General features: G+C 42.4%; 2 protein-coding genes across 5 annotated transcripts in view; one reads left to right on the top strand and one right to left on the bottom strand.

The window, feature by feature from the left end:
- Positions 1 to 19470, bottom strand: part of MCPH1 (microcephalin 1) — a 176847-nt gene that overhangs the window by 80155 nt on the left and 77222 nt on the right. The window contains exon 13 of one of the 3 annotated variants that reach the window (XM_061622911.1): positions 4941 to 5351. The exons of 1 other annotated variant lie outside the window; for it this stretch is intronic. In XM_061622911.1, coding sequence (XP_061478895.1) covers positions 5277 to 5351 — 75 coding nt within the window. In that variant the 3' untranslated portion in view covers positions 4941 to 5276. Of the gene's footprint in view, positions 1 to 4940; positions 5352 to 15902; positions 16071 to 19470 lie in introns of those variants that run through there. One more of the 3 variants, XM_061622909.1, reaches the window with a different exon arrangement.
- ANGPT2 (angiopoietin 2) overlaps positions 1 to 19470 on the top strand; it is a 61340-nt gene that overhangs the window by 23167 nt on the left and 18703 nt on the right. For both annotated transcript variants that reach the window (XM_061622912.1, XM_061622913.1), the window contains exons 2-5: positions 3367 to 3522; positions 9202 to 9323; positions 16492 to 16724; positions 18175 to 18305. In XM_061622912.1, the coding sequence (XP_061478896.1) occupies positions 3367 to 3522; positions 9202 to 9323; positions 16492 to 16724; positions 18175 to 18305 (642 nt within the window). The remainder of the gene's footprint in view (positions 1 to 3366; positions 3523 to 9201; positions 9324 to 16491; positions 16725 to 18174; positions 18306 to 19470) is intronic.

The following is a 19470-nucleotide window of genomic DNA, read 5'->3' as shown; positions in this document are numbered from 1 at the left end:
AAGAACAGAGATATGATTTTACAGCAGTATTTCAGCAACCTATTCAGAATGGATGGCAAGAAAATATTTGGGATAGAGGTAATCCCCATCAGACTCTTACTATATGACTATGGCTTTGACAGCAAGATTATTATGGAATACTGATAATGGAAGATTGGATATTGAAATTACTGGACTTAACAAGACTACTGAAGATGGAAGATGGAAAATGGAACTAATAGAGATAATAGAACAATGGCTACTGAAATTATTGAACCTAACAGATTCTGATGTGATGGATTAATTGAAATGTTTATTTTGACTATGGTTATGACAATAAGATTATCATAATTAGTAATGAGATGGATTAATCGATATGCTTATCTGGAAAAAAAAATGGATAGATATATTTCTTAAAGAATTGAAACCTCTCTTTGACTTTTTGTGGAAAGAATAAAGTAATGTTTATGAGATTTGATGATTAAGTAAGATAACTACTGGAGGAAAGTGATTTTATAATATGACTTAAGAGACAGGATTGTTATATATTATAGACTTATAACTGATTTGATCTTTGACAAATGGGAAGTCAATATTTTACTCTTTATTTTTTATTTTTGTTTTTTTTTTTCTTTTTTTCTTTTTGTTTAACTATTTTTGATTTTGTTTTTTGTCTTTGAATGTTTTATGATTTTGTCTTGTATGTTTTATGAAAATCTGAATAAAAATTATTGAAAAAAAATAAAAATAAAACTAAGCTATACGTTTCCTTTTATTTCCTTGCAACTGTAAGCAGTCTAGTCCCCATTCCCCTTAAAGGGCCAAGATGGTGAGAACAGTATGGCATTCCCCTCCCGTCGAAACAACAACCAGATACACAAGTTTATGTCACTGATTTCCCTCAGGTCAGGCGATGTCCAGAGAAATAGATGGCAAATCCTTTGAAATGCAGATGAGCTACCTGAATCACTGCCACCTCTCCCAGTTGTCTGTGGAAATAACAAAGTACAATAGGCTCACCTTTTTGAGTCTACAAGGCAACTTCACAGGCCAAGAAATTATGGTTAAGTAAAATTGGGGTGATGAACTAATGGAAAGGTTTGTGCAAAGTATAAATTAAAAAATGCAAGGTTTTCAGACAGAAAGTTTAAACTAGCTGTCTAAATATATCAGGAATTAATCCTACATACAGTATCTACTACTATATCTGGGGTTCAGTGTGTGTGTGTGTGGGGGAGAAAACATGATCTTACATGATCTTCCAGCACCCAAGGAAATGAATTTAGCACTAAATAGGACTCCTTATGATGGGTTGCATTTTTAAGAACTAAATTCCAAGAACCAATTTAAATGAAATAAAATCCATGCAGGTCAGAGATTTATAGATATAAAATACAGGCATTATTGTCACAAACCCTGGAAATCAAAAAGAGAGAGAGAAAGAAAGAAAACCTGTTTTCAGATAATTCAAAGTTTAAGGAAAGTCACCACATTTGCTAATTTGTAATACAAAACATATAAAAAATAATCAAAGCCTTGGAAGATGGTCTTGGCTAGACATGCTGAAACGGTTGCTATTTTGGCATTCCTAGAAGGAAGACATTGTTTCTCACCCTTACTTTTCATGTTTTGTTTGCTCAACAGTTGAGCAACAGTGTACATTGTTACAGCATACCAGACTTCTTGTCAAATCCCTAACAATAAAGGTATAAGATGATTTTATATATTTGAACTCTTGGTTCAGGAAGGTGACTAAACTCTTAAGCCTTTGTCTAAGCTACTCTCATATCTAAATAAAATTTCAACTGTGGCTATAACACCGGCGCATCGCCGCCAGAGGTGACAATGGCGGGAAGCAGCCATATAGCCAAGTCTTGCAAGTATACAAATACTTGTCCAACTTGTCAAGGTTCTTACACTTAACAGCATGCCCAGAGCAGTGTTTGAGAATGCAGACAGATGACTATGTAGACATATTTGCCACATCTGTTCCCACACTGAGCACCACTACCTGTGCCCTCTTCTGCTTCAGCACCTGCTGCCTGTGGTATTAACTCTAAAACAGTCAGTTCTGTGTGAGCTTCTGAGACAAGGTACACTTAGCATTTTATTACATTGTTTATAAATGGTTTCCTTTCTAAAACAAGAACAAAATATTTGATCTTACAGTTGATCTGACTAAACAGAAAATGTGAGGGGGAAAAAATTGAGCACGATGAGTAAAGGGAAACAATGTGCTTGTCTTGCATCCAGGTTTGTGCATTTCCATGCATATGTACTTGATTCAATATTTGTCTCCTTCTATTCACATATTTAATTCAGATATTCAGTCCGAAGAAATCTGAAGAGCATTAGTGGAGGCAATATATCCCCCTTTTAAAGAAAAAAACGCCCCAACATTTTCTCAAAAAAGGGAGATTGGGATGAAATAGGACAATGTTTTACCGGGGAGATATGCTGGAAATCAGGGACAGATGGGATACATAGAAAAAGCCCCCCCTTCCAGTTCTTTGCAGAGAACCCTGATTAGAAACTAGTTTTCACTAGATGGTCACTCTGGAGAGGGAATGAATTATACTGCCTGACAAGTGAACTCCTGGCAAGTCCCATAGGTCATATGAAATGCTCCTTTCACATCCCCCTCGTCTCTACATTGGCTACCATTAGCAGGGCCACCCCAAGACCCCCACTGTCAGAGGCAGTAAGCTTCTGAATGTCAGTTCCTGGAAACTGCAGGAGGGGAGAGTGCTCTTGTGCTCATGTGCCACTTGTGGGCCTCCCACAGGCATCAGGTTGGCCACTATGAAAATAGGATGCTGGACTAGATGGGCCCTTGGCCCGATCCAGCAGGCTCTCCTATGTTCTTATTTTGCTGCCTGAGGCGAAGTCAAGATAATGATCTGCTTTTCACATGAAGAAACCAACTGGAATGGCAGTTAAATATCCCTTCATCACTGGTAACAGAACAGCGTCCACCTAAAAACAACAGACTGTCTATGGGAACACAGGACAGGGTAGCTTAGGTGGCCCAGGGAAATAGTGGGAGTGCCATCATCCTCCACTCACCAGTATCTGGTGCTTGAATTGACTGTCTCACCTTCCATAATGGTAGTACTGGTCCCAAGGCTCAGGGGTCTCCACTTGCTGATATCTGGCTTATAAAAGGTTTCCTCATGTTGTCTTGCCTGTTCAATTCCCACTCCCCTCCACTCCCATCATTTATGCAATCTAATTTATATCCCAGTTTACCTCCTGAAGGAGCCCAGGGTGGCAATGGAGGGAAAGCACCTGCACTTTCAGAAACACTTAGCAATCCGTGCAGAATAATGTTGATAACTAAACAAAATAGGGCAGGAACATAAACATTCTTTTTCTTCTGCCATGCAGCTCGAAAATTATATTCAGGATAACATGAAAAAAGAAATGGTAGAAATCCAGCAGAATGCTGTGCAGAACCAGACAGCGGTAATGATCGAAATAGGCACAAACCTACTAAATCAAACAGCTGAACAGACCCGGAAATTAACAGACGTCGAAGCACATGTAAGTACCAATAGTCCAACCTGAAACTAAGTCTGAACCCCAAAGACTAAAGTGCTCTGTATTGTGTGTGTTAGAGTTATAAGGGGTTGCCATTCTTTTTGGTGTGTTGGGCACATTTGGAATTTTGAGCATGTGCGGTGGGGGCACCATTCTCTCTAGTTGATTCTCTCTCTACTCTCCTAGGTCAGTCTTCCACCCCTGCAGACAGACAGCAAGTGAGAACACACACACACATATACACACTATACTTTTTCATGGCATCTGGGGAAAAATCAGATTCAGTAAGAAGATTTAAAACATCTTCTTGAGTTTTCATGATTTTATGCAGGGTCCACCAAAAATAGCCAATAAATTAAATCTAGCATCGCTAGTCTGGATGATAAAAATCACAGATCTGGTGCTTCACAGCTCCACAAAAACATTGGGTGGTATCCAGTGCCTACTCAGAATAGACCCACTGAAGTTAATTGGCATGACTAATTTAGGTTCATTAATTTTAGTATTTCCACTTTGAGTAGGACTTAGTTGAATTGATTCAAGGCACAAATTTTCATGAATCTTCATGATTTTCATGTAATATAATAGATCTGTACAGTTCAGTCAATGGACACAGATGTGATCTGTGATTTGATAGTGATGATAGTGGAACCTGTGAAACAATGCTATTTTAAGAGGTTCCATTTTACGTGCTCCATCTTGTGTGTGTGTGCATGCACCTTTTCTCTCTCGCACTCAACTCTCTCTCCTCTCCCTCCATTCACTTTCTCTCTCTCCTGATGACCCACTTTTCCTCCCCCCCCTCCTTTTGTTCACTAGTTGCTCCACTTTCTGTTCAGCTGTTATAGGAATACAGGAATCTCACAGCAAGTCAGAGCAGTGGTTCATCTAACTCAGTAGTGTCTACACTGACTAGCACAGCGGCTGTCCAGAACTCCAGACGGGTCTCTCTCAGCCCTACCAGGAGAAGTCAGGGATCGAACCTACATGCAAGGCAGATTCTCAGCCACGGAGCTACAAGCTGATCTGAGTTTTAAGAAGTTTGTTTTTTGTACTGCTCCCTTCAGCTCAGTGTAGTTATTAACAAGGGGGGGCATGAGCAAAAGGGACAGTGAGCAAGCAGGGCAGGGACTTCATGAGCACTGGGGAAGTCAAGAGCACCACTGCCCCCATGTACCCCATTGGTAACCCCAGAGTTGTGCTTTATCGGATGAAAGATATAATTCCAGTTTCATGAGACACTTTCCACTTACTCGTCTTGCAAAACGGAAGCATTTGATGCATCAAAGAAGACTGCAGTTAGATGGCCATTTCAAAGTATAGGTTACACTTTTTATTTAGTAGGCAATCCAGAGTGCTGCCCAGTTAGCTCTGCATGCTTGATGGGGCTCAGGACATGGACATAAAAGTCCTCCACACAATCTGGCGGATCAACATGGTAAACATCTCTTTCTATAGGCATTAATACAGACAACCGTTTACCATGTGGTAAAGCTTTCCAGCAAATATAGTTGCTTGCATTAATGCAAGTGCAGTCAGATGGGGTTTTTCCTTCTTTTTGGCCACGTATTCCAAGTGGCTCCCCCACATTTCCCACTTGACTGGATAGTTCTTTATGTTAGTGATTCATGGCTGGTGACAGTTTGTGAGGAAAGTATTATTCTGAGTCACAGAGTTTCAGGAGTAGAGCCATCCTTTAAGGAACAGCTTGTTTCTTTCTGCTTTTCCTTCATGGATTTCAGATGTCACTCTCACCCCTACCATATGCAGTCCACTGAGTACTCTGTATTTCCATGGGCTCTTGTATGATGAAAGTAGCTACGGTGCAAAAACTGAAAGAGAGCACCCCATGATTAGCAAAGAGGATGCTGGGCAGCAATTCAACGCATTTCGCTTGGCTAGTTTGCAATTGACACAGGTCAAGAAGGGGAGAATTATGTGAGAAAAAAGGGCTTGGACTAGGACAAATTGGTAGTAGCCTGCTTTGGAAAAAGCAGAGATTAACCTTGCTCACTAGAACCCTAGCAGGTCGTGAGCAGGAACAACTGGAGGACAAGCAGGAAAGATCAGACTGTCTTGTGTTGGCATATGCCTAATAATGGTATTTCTCGTTAGGCAATGGAAATTATACTCCATTCTGTCCCCAGTACACCCCTTTTAAGGTTTTTTTTGGTTTTTTTTGCTTTGCCCTTATTGTTTATATAGCACTTTAATTTGCACAGTGTTTCAAGTAGGTTACTATTATTCCTGTTTTTCCTCCCACTCCCCCTCCAGGGGAACTGAAACAGAGATGAGGTTCTGATCTGAACTGGGATCAAAATACAGACCTTCCATCTGCTGGGGCCATTTATGCAGCACTCAGCCGACTCTTAGAGAGACCCAAGTTATGCACCCTTACGCAAGACATAGTCTGAGAAGAAACTTGGATAAGCCTGAGCATTTCAATAGTTATGATTTAGTTGCAGGATAAATCAAAAGACTGAACTGAGTGGGAGGAAGGTTAGGGAGTAAAAAGAAGCTACAAAGAAAAATAAATTGTCACATTTTTTCATGTTGATGCCCAAGTCCCAAATCAATTGTGGTTCCATAAGGGGAACAGAGAGGTTCTCATACTCAAACTGGAACAACAACAAAAAGTATCCCTCATTATAGATTTCAAGTCAAATCCCATCCAAAAGTGTGGTTATTATTGAGTAACCACAAACTATTACATTTACAGAACAAACAATATAGATGTTCTGAAAGAAAAAAATCATTTCAAAACTCCTTACATTCTTAGAATAAGCGAAATAAGTTTTCATGAAGAACTTGTTTATAGTTATAGTTGTTTTCCAGACTTTTAAACTGAAGGGTGGCTGGAGAGGGAGGGGGGAGGAAACACTTTTGTTAGCACATTTTTTACTAGTATTAAACCAGAAGCATTCTATATGTGACCCAAAATGAGGTGACAGAATTCTGGAATGCACCACTTCAGACTGCAGGTGTGGGAGTTATATTTTCAAATGCTCTCCAAACATATAAATTCACTGTGTGTGGTAAATTCACACACCAGGGAAAGGATTTCACTAAATAATGGTTGTAGAGAACTCCTGTTTTTGGCCTGTGATGTTGCATCCTATGAAACATTAGTTTGACCACATCCTAAATTCCATGTGAATCAATTTCAATCCATGTGTAATATCTCACTACTACAAACTAATATGTCTGAAGGATGCTTTTATAACCAAGTTTTTGCTTGGAAGCTGAAGATCTGTACTGGTTACTGTGTTTGCACTGGGTTTAATTGACAACTTAAAGGGATTAAGTAAACAACTGGTCTTTCAAAGACACTAATTCTGGCCACAGTGATCCTTGTTCTGGTAAAGTGGATTACTACAATGTGTTGTTTGTAGGGCTGCCCTTGAAGGCAGTTCAGACGCTTCATTTAATACAGACTATAACTGCCCCAATATTGACTGTTGTGGCCTGATTCATCCACATCACAGCAGTTTTAAAAGAACTTCAGTGGCTGCCTGTTTATTCCCGGGCCCAATTGAAGGTGTTGGTTCTTTAAAAGCCAAAATGGTTTGGGGCCCAAATACCTTAGGGATGTTCATTTCAACCTGCTTGCTGATTAAGATCTTCTGCAGAGGCCCTTCCCATGTACCTCTTCTGCCAGAGGTACAAATATGATCTACAAGGGAGAGCGCTTTCTTGGCAGTGGAGCCCCAGTTATGGAATACCATTCTCAGAGAAGTTCACTTGGCATCAACACGGCTAGAATTTAGGCACCAGGCAAAAATATTTTTATTTACAGAGCTGTTTTAATAGATTTTACCAATTTAATTGTGCAAGTTTTAATCTTTTTTTGAAGTTTTATCTGCTGTTTTCTTCTTGATGGTTTAATTTTTTTTCTGTTGTATGCCACCCTGAAACCTAAAATTAATTAATTCCTCTGCAACAATTTAGAAATACACTTATGTGTGAAATCATGCCCTGAACAATCATTCAACATGAAGGATGTCAATAATAAATTCCTCCTGCCAACTGAAGCCAAATTTTGATGAATTAAAACGGAGGGGTTTTTTTTACAATTCAGTGAAGAAAGTAATACTGACTAAAGAACATGTAGCCAAATGGAACACTAGGCAATAGTCCATGTGACAGTCCTGCTTCCTCATTCTCAAAAACAGATGGAATTCCTGAGACTTCAAAAGGAATGTACATAAGAAGCAGATACAGAACTATTATCCTATTCAACCTGAAACCATGGAATGATTCATCAAAAAAGAAAAAACAAACCAACTCAATCTCTGTCTATACAAACTGTGACTTGCATAGGGGTCGGGAGGGAATTTCCTATAAAACATGAAGTAATTTCCTAAAGAATAAGAGAACTATTTAAATTGAAAAGCATTTGATGGAATAGGTAGGCTCTTGCCAACATTTGAGCATGTGCCACCCTGGGGTCCCTTGGGAGGAAGGGCAGGATATAAATTGAATAAATAAACAAGAGTGACACTATAAGCCAATTAGCCCCTTTAAAATGACAACTTGCCCCCCTTAAAAAAATTATTTAGGCTGCTTATACAGGCTAATTCAGGCACTCTACTGGAAACAGTGAGGAGGACAACATTCTGACATTTTGATCTCAACTGAGATCAGAATTGCCACAGATAGTATACTGTACCCAAATTTGTAACTTTCTCTTACTTTATTTTTTTATGCTCTGTCCTGCTGGATGAATCATCTCTTGATCCCAGCCGGAAATTTTTGTCTCTTTCTGTATGAATACTTCCTCTTATGTTTCTCATTTATACTTTGCCAGTTAGTGCACTGTGTACTGGATTTGATGATACCTTTTCACCTTTCTGGTTTTTAGTGCTGTATGACACAATATTATTTTCTTCTTGATTTTTCTGTCTGCTGTCGGGGGTGAGGAGGGGTTGTTGAATAACTGTTTTAATATCCTTTTCTGGCCTTGTATTTACTCTGAAACTCAAAGATTCCCATAAAAATTATTACCAAAACAAGAAAAGAAAATAATAGTGTACCCAGATCTGACTTCAGCCATAGACTTAGGTAAGTCAACATCTTTCAGTCTTAATTGGCAGTTCATCATTTGAGATTAACAGTGACCCACTCAAGGGTAGTGGTGAAGATTAACAGCATCCATCATAAAAACAGAGAAAGACCTCATGAACATTCTCTTACTAGAGGTCCAATACTTTGAGCCAGTTTACCCAGTCACCCATAGCTTGGTGTGATAGTCTGATGACCTTTGGAGCATAATCATTAGGGGAACGCAACATGGGACTCAGCCTGTCCTCAGGTATACCCATAGTGACCTGTAAGTAAATCCAGGCAGTATGGCAGCTTGGGCAAGAATCAACACATTCACAAAAATGCTGCCATATCTAGGAGGCTACATATATGGATGCACTTGGTCCTTTATAAAAGTGAGGACAGCTCAGGCCACAACATAAGGTAGATACTGACCACATAAACTACATGCAATCTTATCTGATCTGCAGCTGTAATTAAATACCACTTAAGGTTTTATCAAAACGTTTTTAAGGAGGCTGTGGTTTGCCTCTCATTCAGGTAATCAGGATGACAGTCTCGTTATTTTAGGATATGAATGACTTGTAAGCTATTCTGAATTTTCAAATGAGATTGGAAATTGCGTTTCTCAAAATGTAGGTACTGAATCAGACAACAAGGCTTGAGCTGCAGCTTCTGGCACATTCCCTTTCAACTAACAAACTAGAAAGGCAGATTTTGGATCAGACCAGCGAGATAGGAAAACTGCAAGAAAAAAACAGGTAATAACTCTTCCTATTTGGTAATGTATTGTTGATATCAATTGTTAGTTTTTTCCAGCAGGGGAGCACATAATCACATAATAATAATAATAATAATAAAATTTGTTAGTTGCCCATCTGTCTGACTTAACAGACACTCTGGGCAACTTACACAATATAAAATACAATTTAAAACATATTCATACAACAGTCACCATATTAAACAACAATACATCTAAACCACCCGTTAGTAATACAACATAATAGCCTAACCCACCCCAGAAATCCTGTAGGCCTGCCTGAATAACAAGGTCTTTAAGGCTCGACGAAAAGCCATCAGGGAGGAGGCATGTCGAAGGTCAAAAGGAAGGAAGTTCCAGAGGGTGGGGGCCAGGCTAGCTGTTTTCACCGGTGGGACCGAGAGAAGGTCTTGTGAGGCCGATCTTGTTTGGTGGCATATTTGGTGATACTGGAGGCATTCCTTCAGATAAACTGGGCCAAAACCGTTTAGGGTTTTAAAGGTTAATACCAACACCTTGAATTGGGCCCGGTATACAACTGGCAACCAGTGTAGCTCCATCAACACTGGGGTGACATGATCCCGGCGACGGCTTTGCTTTATTAAGCGTGCCACCGCATTCTGTACCAGCTGCAATTTCCAGACCGTCTTCAAGGGTAACCCCATGTAGAGCGCATTACAGTAGTCTAATCGAGAGGAGACCAGGGCATGTATCACTCGTGGAAGCAGATGTATAGGAAGGTAGGGTCGCAGCCTCTGTACCAGATGAAGTTGGTACCAGGCTGCCCGACTTACTGCAGATACCTGGGGCTCCATGGACAATTGAGAGCCCAAAATGACCCCCAGGCTGCGGACCTGGTCCTTTAGGGGCAATCTCACCCCATTAAACACCAGGTCAAAGTTTCCCAACCTTCCCTTATCCCCCACCAGTAACACCTTGGTCTTGTCGGGGTTCAGCTTCAGCCTGTTCTCTCCCATCCATCCACTTACGGACTCCAGGCAATTGGACAAGGTTTCCACAGCCAACTCTGGTGAGGATTTAAACGAGAGATAGAGCTGCGTGTCATCCGCATACTGGTGACACTGCAGCCCAAAACTCCTGATGATAGCTCCCAGCGGTTTCATATAAATGTTGAATAGCATGGGGGCGAGGATAGAGCCCTGTGGCACACCACAATTAAGGGGCCAAGGGTCTGAAACCTCATCCCCCAACGCTACTCGTTGATATCTGTTGGAGAGATAGGAACGGAACCACCGTAAAACAGTGCCTCCCATTCCCAATCCCTCCAAGCGATTTAACAGGATACCGTGGTCAACGGTATCGAAAGCCGCTGAGAGATCCAGGAGGATGAGGAAAGTATGTTCTCCCCTATCCAACGCCCTCCTCATATCATCCACCAGAGCGACCAAGGCTGTTTCAGTTCCGTGTCCAGTCCTGAAGCCCGACTGGAAAGGATCTAAATAATCTGCTTCCTCCAAGTGTGTCTGTAACTGTTTAGCCACCACACGCTCAATCACCTTGCCCAAGAATGGTAAATTGGAGACTGGGTGAAAGTTGTTTAAATCTTGGGGGTCCAAGGAGGGCTTTTTCAAAATAGGTCTTATCACTGCCTCCTTGAGGGCTAATGGCATTGCACCCTCCTCCAAGGATGCATTTACCATTGCCCTGATCCCTTTGCCCAGTCTCTCTTTACAGCTTACAATGAGCCATGAAGGGCAAGGATCAAGCAAGCAAGTGGTTGGTTTCACAGTAGAGAGCACCTTGTCCACGTCATCAGAGAGAAGAAGCTCAAACCGATTCCAGCAGACCGGATTGCAACTGGCCGCCTCTGGACCACTACTTGTAACCACGACGTACGGAATCTTGCCCTTTAGGCGCTCGACTTTATCGGCAAAGTGTTTTACAAATGTGTCACAGGAGGCTTTTGAGTGTTCCATAGGTTCCTGCGCAACTGGACCGACCAGGCTTCGGACCACTTGGAACAACCTCCTGGGACAGCACTCTGCCGACGCAATAGAGGCAGCAAAAAAATGCCTCTTTGCTGCCTTTGTTGCCCGCTGGTAGGCCGCTATTGCTGCTCTAACCAGTGTTCGATCGCCTTCAGCGCTCGACTTCCGCCATCGGCGTTCTAGTCGTCTCACCTCCTGTCTCAGACCGCGTAACCGTGGTGTGTACCAGGGTGCAGTCTGAGTTCTGTTCAGGGGAAGAGGACGTTTCGGTGCCACCCAGTCTATTGCCCTAGTGATCTCCTCATTCCACTCCATCACCAGGGTTTCGACCGGGTGTCCTTCAGTAAGCTCCAAATCACCCAGCGCATTCAGGAATCCTTTGGGCTCCATTAGACGTCTGGGGCGGACCATCCTAGTAGGTCCTTGTCCCCTGTGGAGGGTATGCGGCAGTGAGAGATCCATATTCACCAGGTAGTGATCTGACCATGACACAGGGCTAGAAAAAACATTCCCCATTTTCAGATCACTTCCCTTCTCTCCCGAGACAAACACAAGGTCAATAGTATGGCCGGCTACATGGGTGGGACCTATATTACGTAGGTGCAGTTCCCATGAAGTCATGGTCTCAATGAAATCCCGAGGGGCTCCAGTGAGAGCGGCCTCGGCATGCACGTTGAAATCCCCGAAAACCAATAGATTTGGGGTAAACAACTGCACAGCCGAGACCACCTCAAGCACCTCGGTCAGGGAGTCTGCTGTGCAGCGGGGTGGGCGGTACACAAGCAGAATTCCTAAACTGCCCTTTGGTCCCAACCTCCAGTACATACAATCAACAAACTTGGTCTCGTGGAGAGGAGGTCTGGTGAGAACCAAGGACTCCCGATAAATAACTGCCACCCCCCCTCCCCGCCTACCAATCCTCGGCTGCTGTGCATATTGGAAACCCGCTGGACACATGGCCTCAAGTATGGGAGCTGAGGCCTCATCCAGCCAGGTCTCCGTAATGCACACCAGGTCCGCGTTCTCATCCAGGATAAGATCGTGGATGAGCGATGTTTTCTGAACGACAGACCTGGCGTTACATAACAGCAGTCGAAGGTTGGATGGAGTCTTACATCCCCCAGTTATCTTCTGGTTTTGGGCAGGCCCGGAACAAGGGATGGGTATAATACATCTATCCCTTGTTCCCCTAAATTGGCGTGGCCTGCCACCCGCGCCCTTCCAGGATCTGCCGCCAAGCCTCATATTGCTGCGGCTCCCCACCACTCCCACAATATTCCCTTCCGACCTGCACATGACCTCCTCCCCGTCTGCCAATCAGGCAGGCCCCCCACCCCAAAAATTAAAATTAAGAATTTAAAAAATTGCCCCTGTCTTCCTGGGGAGAGACGTCAACTAAGCAGCAGCAGCAGCAGCGCAGGCAGGCAGATGGCTCTCCCTCCCTGGGTGGTGATGGTCCTCTTCCCCTTGCAGGCACTGGATCTCCCAAGCCCCCTCAGCGAAGCCGGCTTATATATCCCCTCCAAAGAAGGGACAGATGGAACAGTATCAGCCACAGCTGGCTGAGTACCTGGGGCCTGGTCCTGCAAGGTGCCCACGTGCAGAGCAGGAGCCCAAGAAGGAGAGAGCAGAGATGTTGACCAAGCAGCAGCAGCAAAGCAGGCAGATGGCTCTCCCCCCCTGGGCGGTGATGGTCCTCTTCCCCTTGCAGGCACTGGATCTCCCAAGCCCCCTCAGCCAGCCGGCTTATATATCCCCTCCAGAGAAGGGACAGGTGGAACAGTATCAGGCACAGCTGGCTGAGTACCTGAGGCCTGGTCCTGCAAGGTGCCCACGTGCAGAGCAGAAGCCCAAGAAGGAGAGAGCAAAGATGTTGACCAAGCAGCAGCAGCAAAGCAGGCAGATGGCTCTCCCTCCCTGGGCGGTGATGGTCCTCTTCCCCTTGCAGGCACTGGATCTCCCAAGCCCCCTCAGCCAGCCGGCTTATATATCCCCTCCAGAGAAGGGACAGGTGGAACAGTATCAGGCACAGCTGGCTGAGTACCTGGAGCCTGGTCCTGCAAGGTGCCCACATGCAGAGCAGGAGCCCAAGAAGGAGAGAGCAGAGATGTTGACCAAGCAGCAGCAGCAAAGCAGGCAGATGGCTCTCCCTCCCTGGGCGGTGATGGTCCTCTTCCCCTTGCAGGCACTGGATCTCCCAAGCCCCCTCAGCCAGCCGGCTTATATATCCCCTCCAAAGAAGGGACAGGTGGAACAGTATCAGGCACAGCTGGCTGAGTACCTGGGGCCTGGTCTTGCAAGGTGCCCACGTGCAGAGCAGGAGCCCAAGAAGGAGAGAGCAGAGATGTTAGCCAAGCAGGAGCGCAGCAGCAGCAGCAGCACAGGCAGGCAAATGGCTCTCCCTCCCTGGGCGGTGATGGTCCTCTTCCCCTTGCAGGCACTGGACCCCTTGCAGGCACTGGACCCCTTGCAGGCACATGATTAGACATTAACTTCAGGATATTTCAAACAAACATCATGCTATTGTTTCAATGAAAAGAAATGGATGAAACCTGAAATGACTTATTTAACACCAGGAAATATTATTTGTATGCATGGAATTTGCAAAATGTGCCAAATTTGAGGGGGCCACATTCTTCATTTCTAAGACTGTATGCAGTATGTGAAATACAACTTGCATGCACATAGGTCCTTTTTTGAAAATAGCCACCAGCTGAAGTAAGATCTAAGTTCTCCCCTGCTTGTTTAAGCTCAGCAATTTTTAGTCTTCACCCTCACAAAAATTCTCTCTTGAACTCCATACTTTTTCTTCCACTCATTGTGGCTACAACTAATAAAACTGATATACTATTTGGAAAGGGAGAATGGTTTCACAGTTTAGTCATTGCAACGATATTGTAAGATGCCCTTTACCCATCTGGCACCCTCCAGATATTTTGGAGGACACCAGGTCGGTGGTGGCTGCTGTAACAGAACAATTAGCCATCCTTGTTGATATGTATAATTCTTTTGAATTTGGGCAATGATCTATCAACTTTGAGCTCATTATATGCATTAGCAAAGGAATTCCATTGCCTTTCCACTCAGAAAGCAGAATTTATTTATTCTTTTAATGAAGTCGGGGAAGAGATCTTGATCTTATCAAGGAACATAATGGGAAGGAGTTTCTTCCTATCAGATGGAAAATGAATCCATCTCTTGTTTGTGTGTCTCTTTCTATAGTGTATGGAAGTCTACTGGGCTGTAGCACAGCCATATTATAAACCAATTTTGCAATTTATCTGGTGTGACAAGTTGGTGGATTTTATGTCTAACTTATTTACCAGCTTTTGAAATGCAGGGAAACTCATTCATCATCCCTAATGGAGCAAGCTTATTTGATTGCCAGGCAAAATCTGGGTATCCAGCTGCACTGGATGCTTCAAAAATGTTATCATTTTTAAATCGCCAAAGAATAAGTATTTGATTACACTCTTGGCTTCCTTTTGTATTTTTTGAGAGCCAGACATGATCCCTGCCTGCATCTATATTCAGTGTAGAACATCAAAGGACTTTGAGTCTCTTTTTGTTTACCCAGTATATTTGAATGACAACTGGCTAACAGAAATGTTAACATTTCTTGCTGAGCTGGGATCACATTAGGTCAGCTGGAAAAAAAGAGGGGAATGGTGACCTTCGTTTACTTTGTGCATGTCCTGAAGTTGGCTAGTTTCGTATGTAAGGAAAACGAACCTTATCGTTCTCAAAACTGGACTGTAATTTGATACTGATGCAGTTTATCAATAGTGAATGCATAAGTAGCCCATCTGTTCTGCTTCAAAGCAAGATGTTGATGTGTCAACAGCTATATTACAGAAAAAAACAAGTTGTTTTCTCAGATGAAGACCAAATATGTGTCACATCACAGGACTGCCATCTTATATTTACAGCAGAATGTAAAAAACAGCCAAATTGTGCGATTCAGTAGGAAGCCTATGCTGAAAACTTTTCTGTTCTAGTAATCATTAACACTGAGGGGAAAGGGCATGTTTTCACGTTTCTCTTCACTCCCCTGATATATTTGTGTATGCTCCTGCAAGGTTAGTTTTATGCAAACAAGATACTTTACCCAAGAGGAGCAAAGTAAATATGGGTTCAATATTACAATGTCATTTATTGTGGTAAGTATAGGAATAGCATTTGAATGCACCACACATCCTTTGCTACATGTATGCTTTGGAACACACATTATGAAAGATTTCCTCAGTGTAAATAGGAGAAGTGTAAAATGAAATCTAGTCTACTGATCCAACACAGTTTCTCAGGGATACTAAGAAGATCAGGAGTGAACACAAAGGCTCCATCAGTGTGTTGTGTATTCTTCATTAGAACCTGAAGGTCATTCATTTTAGCTGTGCCCTACTCTAAAGCAGGAAACATCATACCGAATACATTTCTAATGGATTCAAATACACATGATTGAGGCTGTACAGAAGTTATCTGAATGTGGTGCATCCACTGCGGTGTGTATATATCAGTTAACAGGAGTATGTATATATAGCAAAACCAAATATAGCATTGACTGAAAAATTCAGCATCGTTAGAATTTCAGATTTTGTCCCCCCATTTAAAATTTTTGTAGCTGTTTTCTGAAGATGCATTTGAAATCATGTGAACAATGGCTGCTGAACTTTCAGCTGTGAAACGGGCAGCTGAATCAGATTTTCCAGACCTTGGCATAGGACTTTAGTGACCTGCATAGATCCTGGTTCCTTGTTATGGTTGTCAGAATCAGAATAAATAATGCAGAAATGGTGAAGCTGCAGAATTATGAAAAAAAAGAGGATTATTCTATACATTTGATCAATTTGGATAACCTGGCTACAGGAATTACTTTTTTTCATAACACAGCATTGGGAATCTCTTGCCACAGCAAAACAGCCATTATTTGGGAGAAACAAATCAGCGAGTTAGATGCTACACTCAAATAACCCTGGTATAGCTTGTATCCGACATTACTTTTTCCCACACCATTAGGGACTGGGGGAGAGGAGGGATACTTGAGAGGCACACCAGGCTGATTTTTTGGTATTGCTAGTAACATCTGACCAGCCCCAATTCTAGACACTCACAGTTCCTTAACTGGCTCATTTTTAGGATTTTCTGTCTTTGCTTTTTTCACTTTAGCCACATAGAAATGCTGTAGCAATCACACTGTTTTTTCCACCTCTTATTTGCTAGCTTTTTAGAAAAAAAAGTTCTTGATATGGAAGACAAGCACACCTCCCAATTACAGTCAATTAAAGACGAAAAAGATAAGCTTCAGTCTCTAGTTTCCAGACAGAACTCTATAATAGAAGAACTAGAAAAACAGCTGGTTACTGCCACAGCTAACAACTCATTCCTGCAAAAACAGCAACATGATCTGAGGGAGACGGTGCAGAACTTGTTCGCCATGATTTCTACACCAAACCGTAAGTGAAGCAGAATACGCTAACTGCCATAGTAAGAAACAATTTCCTTTTGGTCAACATTCCCCCACCTCCACAATTACCCTCAGATTCTTTCCAAACATAAAGTATAATTATAACAGGTATGTGCAGGCTTAGGTCAGTTTATTGCCTATCCATGTGGGTATAAAGAAAGGAATGACGAGTGCCAAAGATACTCTGACTTTGGCACCAGTGTGAAAGCTGGTTAGTCTACTTTCATATGTGGGTGTTAAACCTCATACCATAGTAATTCTGAGAATGACAACCTGTGGGTCACACAGAGGGCCAGAGCCTCTGGCACTAGGACAATGCAACCACAGAGGACCAATTTCTGCCAAAGACAATTCTGGTTGCTCTCTAGTATTAGAATTGAATTAACCCTTTGAGGAGTCAGAGGCTGTCTCTTTCAGCTTGTGGGACACTAGGAATGAAGATGACCCAGCTAATGCCAACTAAACCACTTTACATTCCCTAGTTTTTGGAATATGAAGAGTTTCCCTCAGGTTGTTTAAGTTTAGCTCCCACTTTTTATGTGAAATCTCCCAAGCAGCATGCACAGAATTAAATCCAATACTCTTAGAATGTACCAGGGAAGCTATTTTGTTATTAAACATTAACTGCCTCAGAACTTGAGAAAAAACTTTATTCCAAATTAATTACTATACTCCTATATGCTAAGAGCAAACTCCTTCTCTAAGTGTGGACTTTTATGTAGCTAAAACAGCACCATCCACATAAAAATATTTAGGGGGACCTACTCACAAACAGCCCAGTGGGGACCCAGCATACTTAGTGGGCATGGAATACTGAATGGCTGTTAGAAGGGTGGGGTGGGGAACTGAAAGGATTATCCTGGAAGACATGGCTGCCTGAAATGCTCAACAGCTGCACTTGTCATTGCAATATTGAATGACAGTTTCCATTTGTAGTTACAAATACTGTAAATGCAGTTAAGCAAATTCAGAATCGCTGTGCCCTCTGCAGGGTAATTCAGTGTTAAAAAGCCTAAAGATAGTATGTTAAGAACATTTCCAAAGCTGTGCATGTTTCTGCTGATGTTATCTCTTAAGTTAGTGCACAAACAAGTCAACAAGCCATGTTGGCCTCAGCACCAATGTGGAAACAAAAATCCTGAATATTTGCCAAAGTCAAGAGGGGACGTTTCTAAAAGTGTCAACTATCAGAGAAGTGTGGAAAAATAATTAAAAAGCTGGAAACAACCTTGTAGTTTAAGCAAACCAAATTTATGAACCTTATCTAAACAATTTGTAAACAATTTGACAAGCTTGGAACAAATGAGGCAAGAGAGAAAAGGGTATATAGCTAAAGTCAGCTTTATGGCAGACCTTAAGAGATTTCTCAGCTACAAATGCCATTTTAATACATTTATATTTTATGTACAATATGTTTATTATGTGTGCTTGCTTTTTAGCATCCAAGAACACTTTGGTAGCTGAAGAAGAACAGATCAGTTTCAAGGACTGTGCTGAAGCATTCAAATCAGGACTTACCACCAGTGGTATCTATACATTGACAGTGCCTAATACAGGAGAGGAGAAAAAGGTACAGTATATTCTTGGTTTAATTTAGCCAGCACTAAGCCCTCCTTCAAGATTTTTAGAAAATGCATTATATAAAGTTAAGAACTTTTGAACTCAGCATGGAATTAAGAACATAAGAACATAAGAAGAGCCTACTGGATCAGGCCAGTGGCCCATCTAGTCCAGCATCCTGTTCTCACAGTGGCCAACCAGGTGCCTGGGGGAAGCCCGCAAACAGGACCCGAGTGCAAGAACACTCTCCCCTCCTGAGGCTTCCGGCAACTGGTTTTCAGAAGCATGCTGCCTCTGACTAGGGTGGCAGAGCACAGCCATCACGGCTAGTAGCCATTGATAGCCCTGTCCTCCATGAACTTGTCTAATCTTCTTTTAAAGCCATCCAAGCTGGTGGCCATTACTGCATCTTGTGGGAGCAAATTCCATAGTTTAACTATGCGCTGAGTAAAGAAGTACTTCCTTTTGTCTGTCCCGAATCTTCCAACATTCAGCTTCTTTGAATGTCCACGAGTTCTAGTATTATGAGAGAGGGAGAAGAACTTTTCTCTATCCACTTTCTCAATGCCATGCATAATTTTATACACTTCTATCATGTCTCCTCTGACCCGCCTTTTCTCTAAACTAAAAAGCCCCAAATGCTGCAACCTTTCCTCATAAGGGAGTCGCTCCATCCCCTTGATCATTCTGGTTGCCCTCTTCTGAACCTTTTCCAACTCTATAATATCCTTTTTGAGATGAGGCGACCAGAACTGTACACAGTATTCCAAATGCGACCGCACCATAGATTTATACAACAGCATTATGATATCGGCTGTTTTATTTTCAATACTTTTCCTAATTATCGCTAGCATGGAATTTGCCTTTTTCACAGCTGCCGCACACTGGGTCGACATTTTCATCGTGCTGTCCACTACAACCCCGAGGTCTCTCTCCTGGTCAGTCACCGCCAGTTCAGACCCCATGAGCGTATATGTGAAATTAAGATTTTTTGCTCCAATATGGATAATTTTACACTTGTTTACATTGAATTGCATTTGCCATTTTTCCGCCCATTCACTCAGTTTGGAGAGGTCTTTTTGGAGCTCTTCGCAATCCCTTTTTGTTTTAACAACCCTGAACAATTTAGTGTCGTCAGCAAACTTGGCCACTTCACTGCTCACTCCTAATTCTAG

The sequence above is a fragment of the Rhineura floridana genome, chromosome 4 (assembly GCF_030035675.1).
Source record: "Rhineura floridana isolate rRhiFlo1 chromosome 4, rRhiFlo1.hap2, whole genome shotgun sequence".
In the NCBI taxonomy this organism is placed as follows: domain Eukaryota; kingdom Metazoa; phylum Chordata; class Lepidosauria; order Squamata; family Rhineuridae; genus Rhineura; species Rhineura floridana.
The sequence above is the reverse complement of the archived record's forward strand: the minus strand, read 5'-3'. Positions and strand labels throughout refer to the sequence as shown.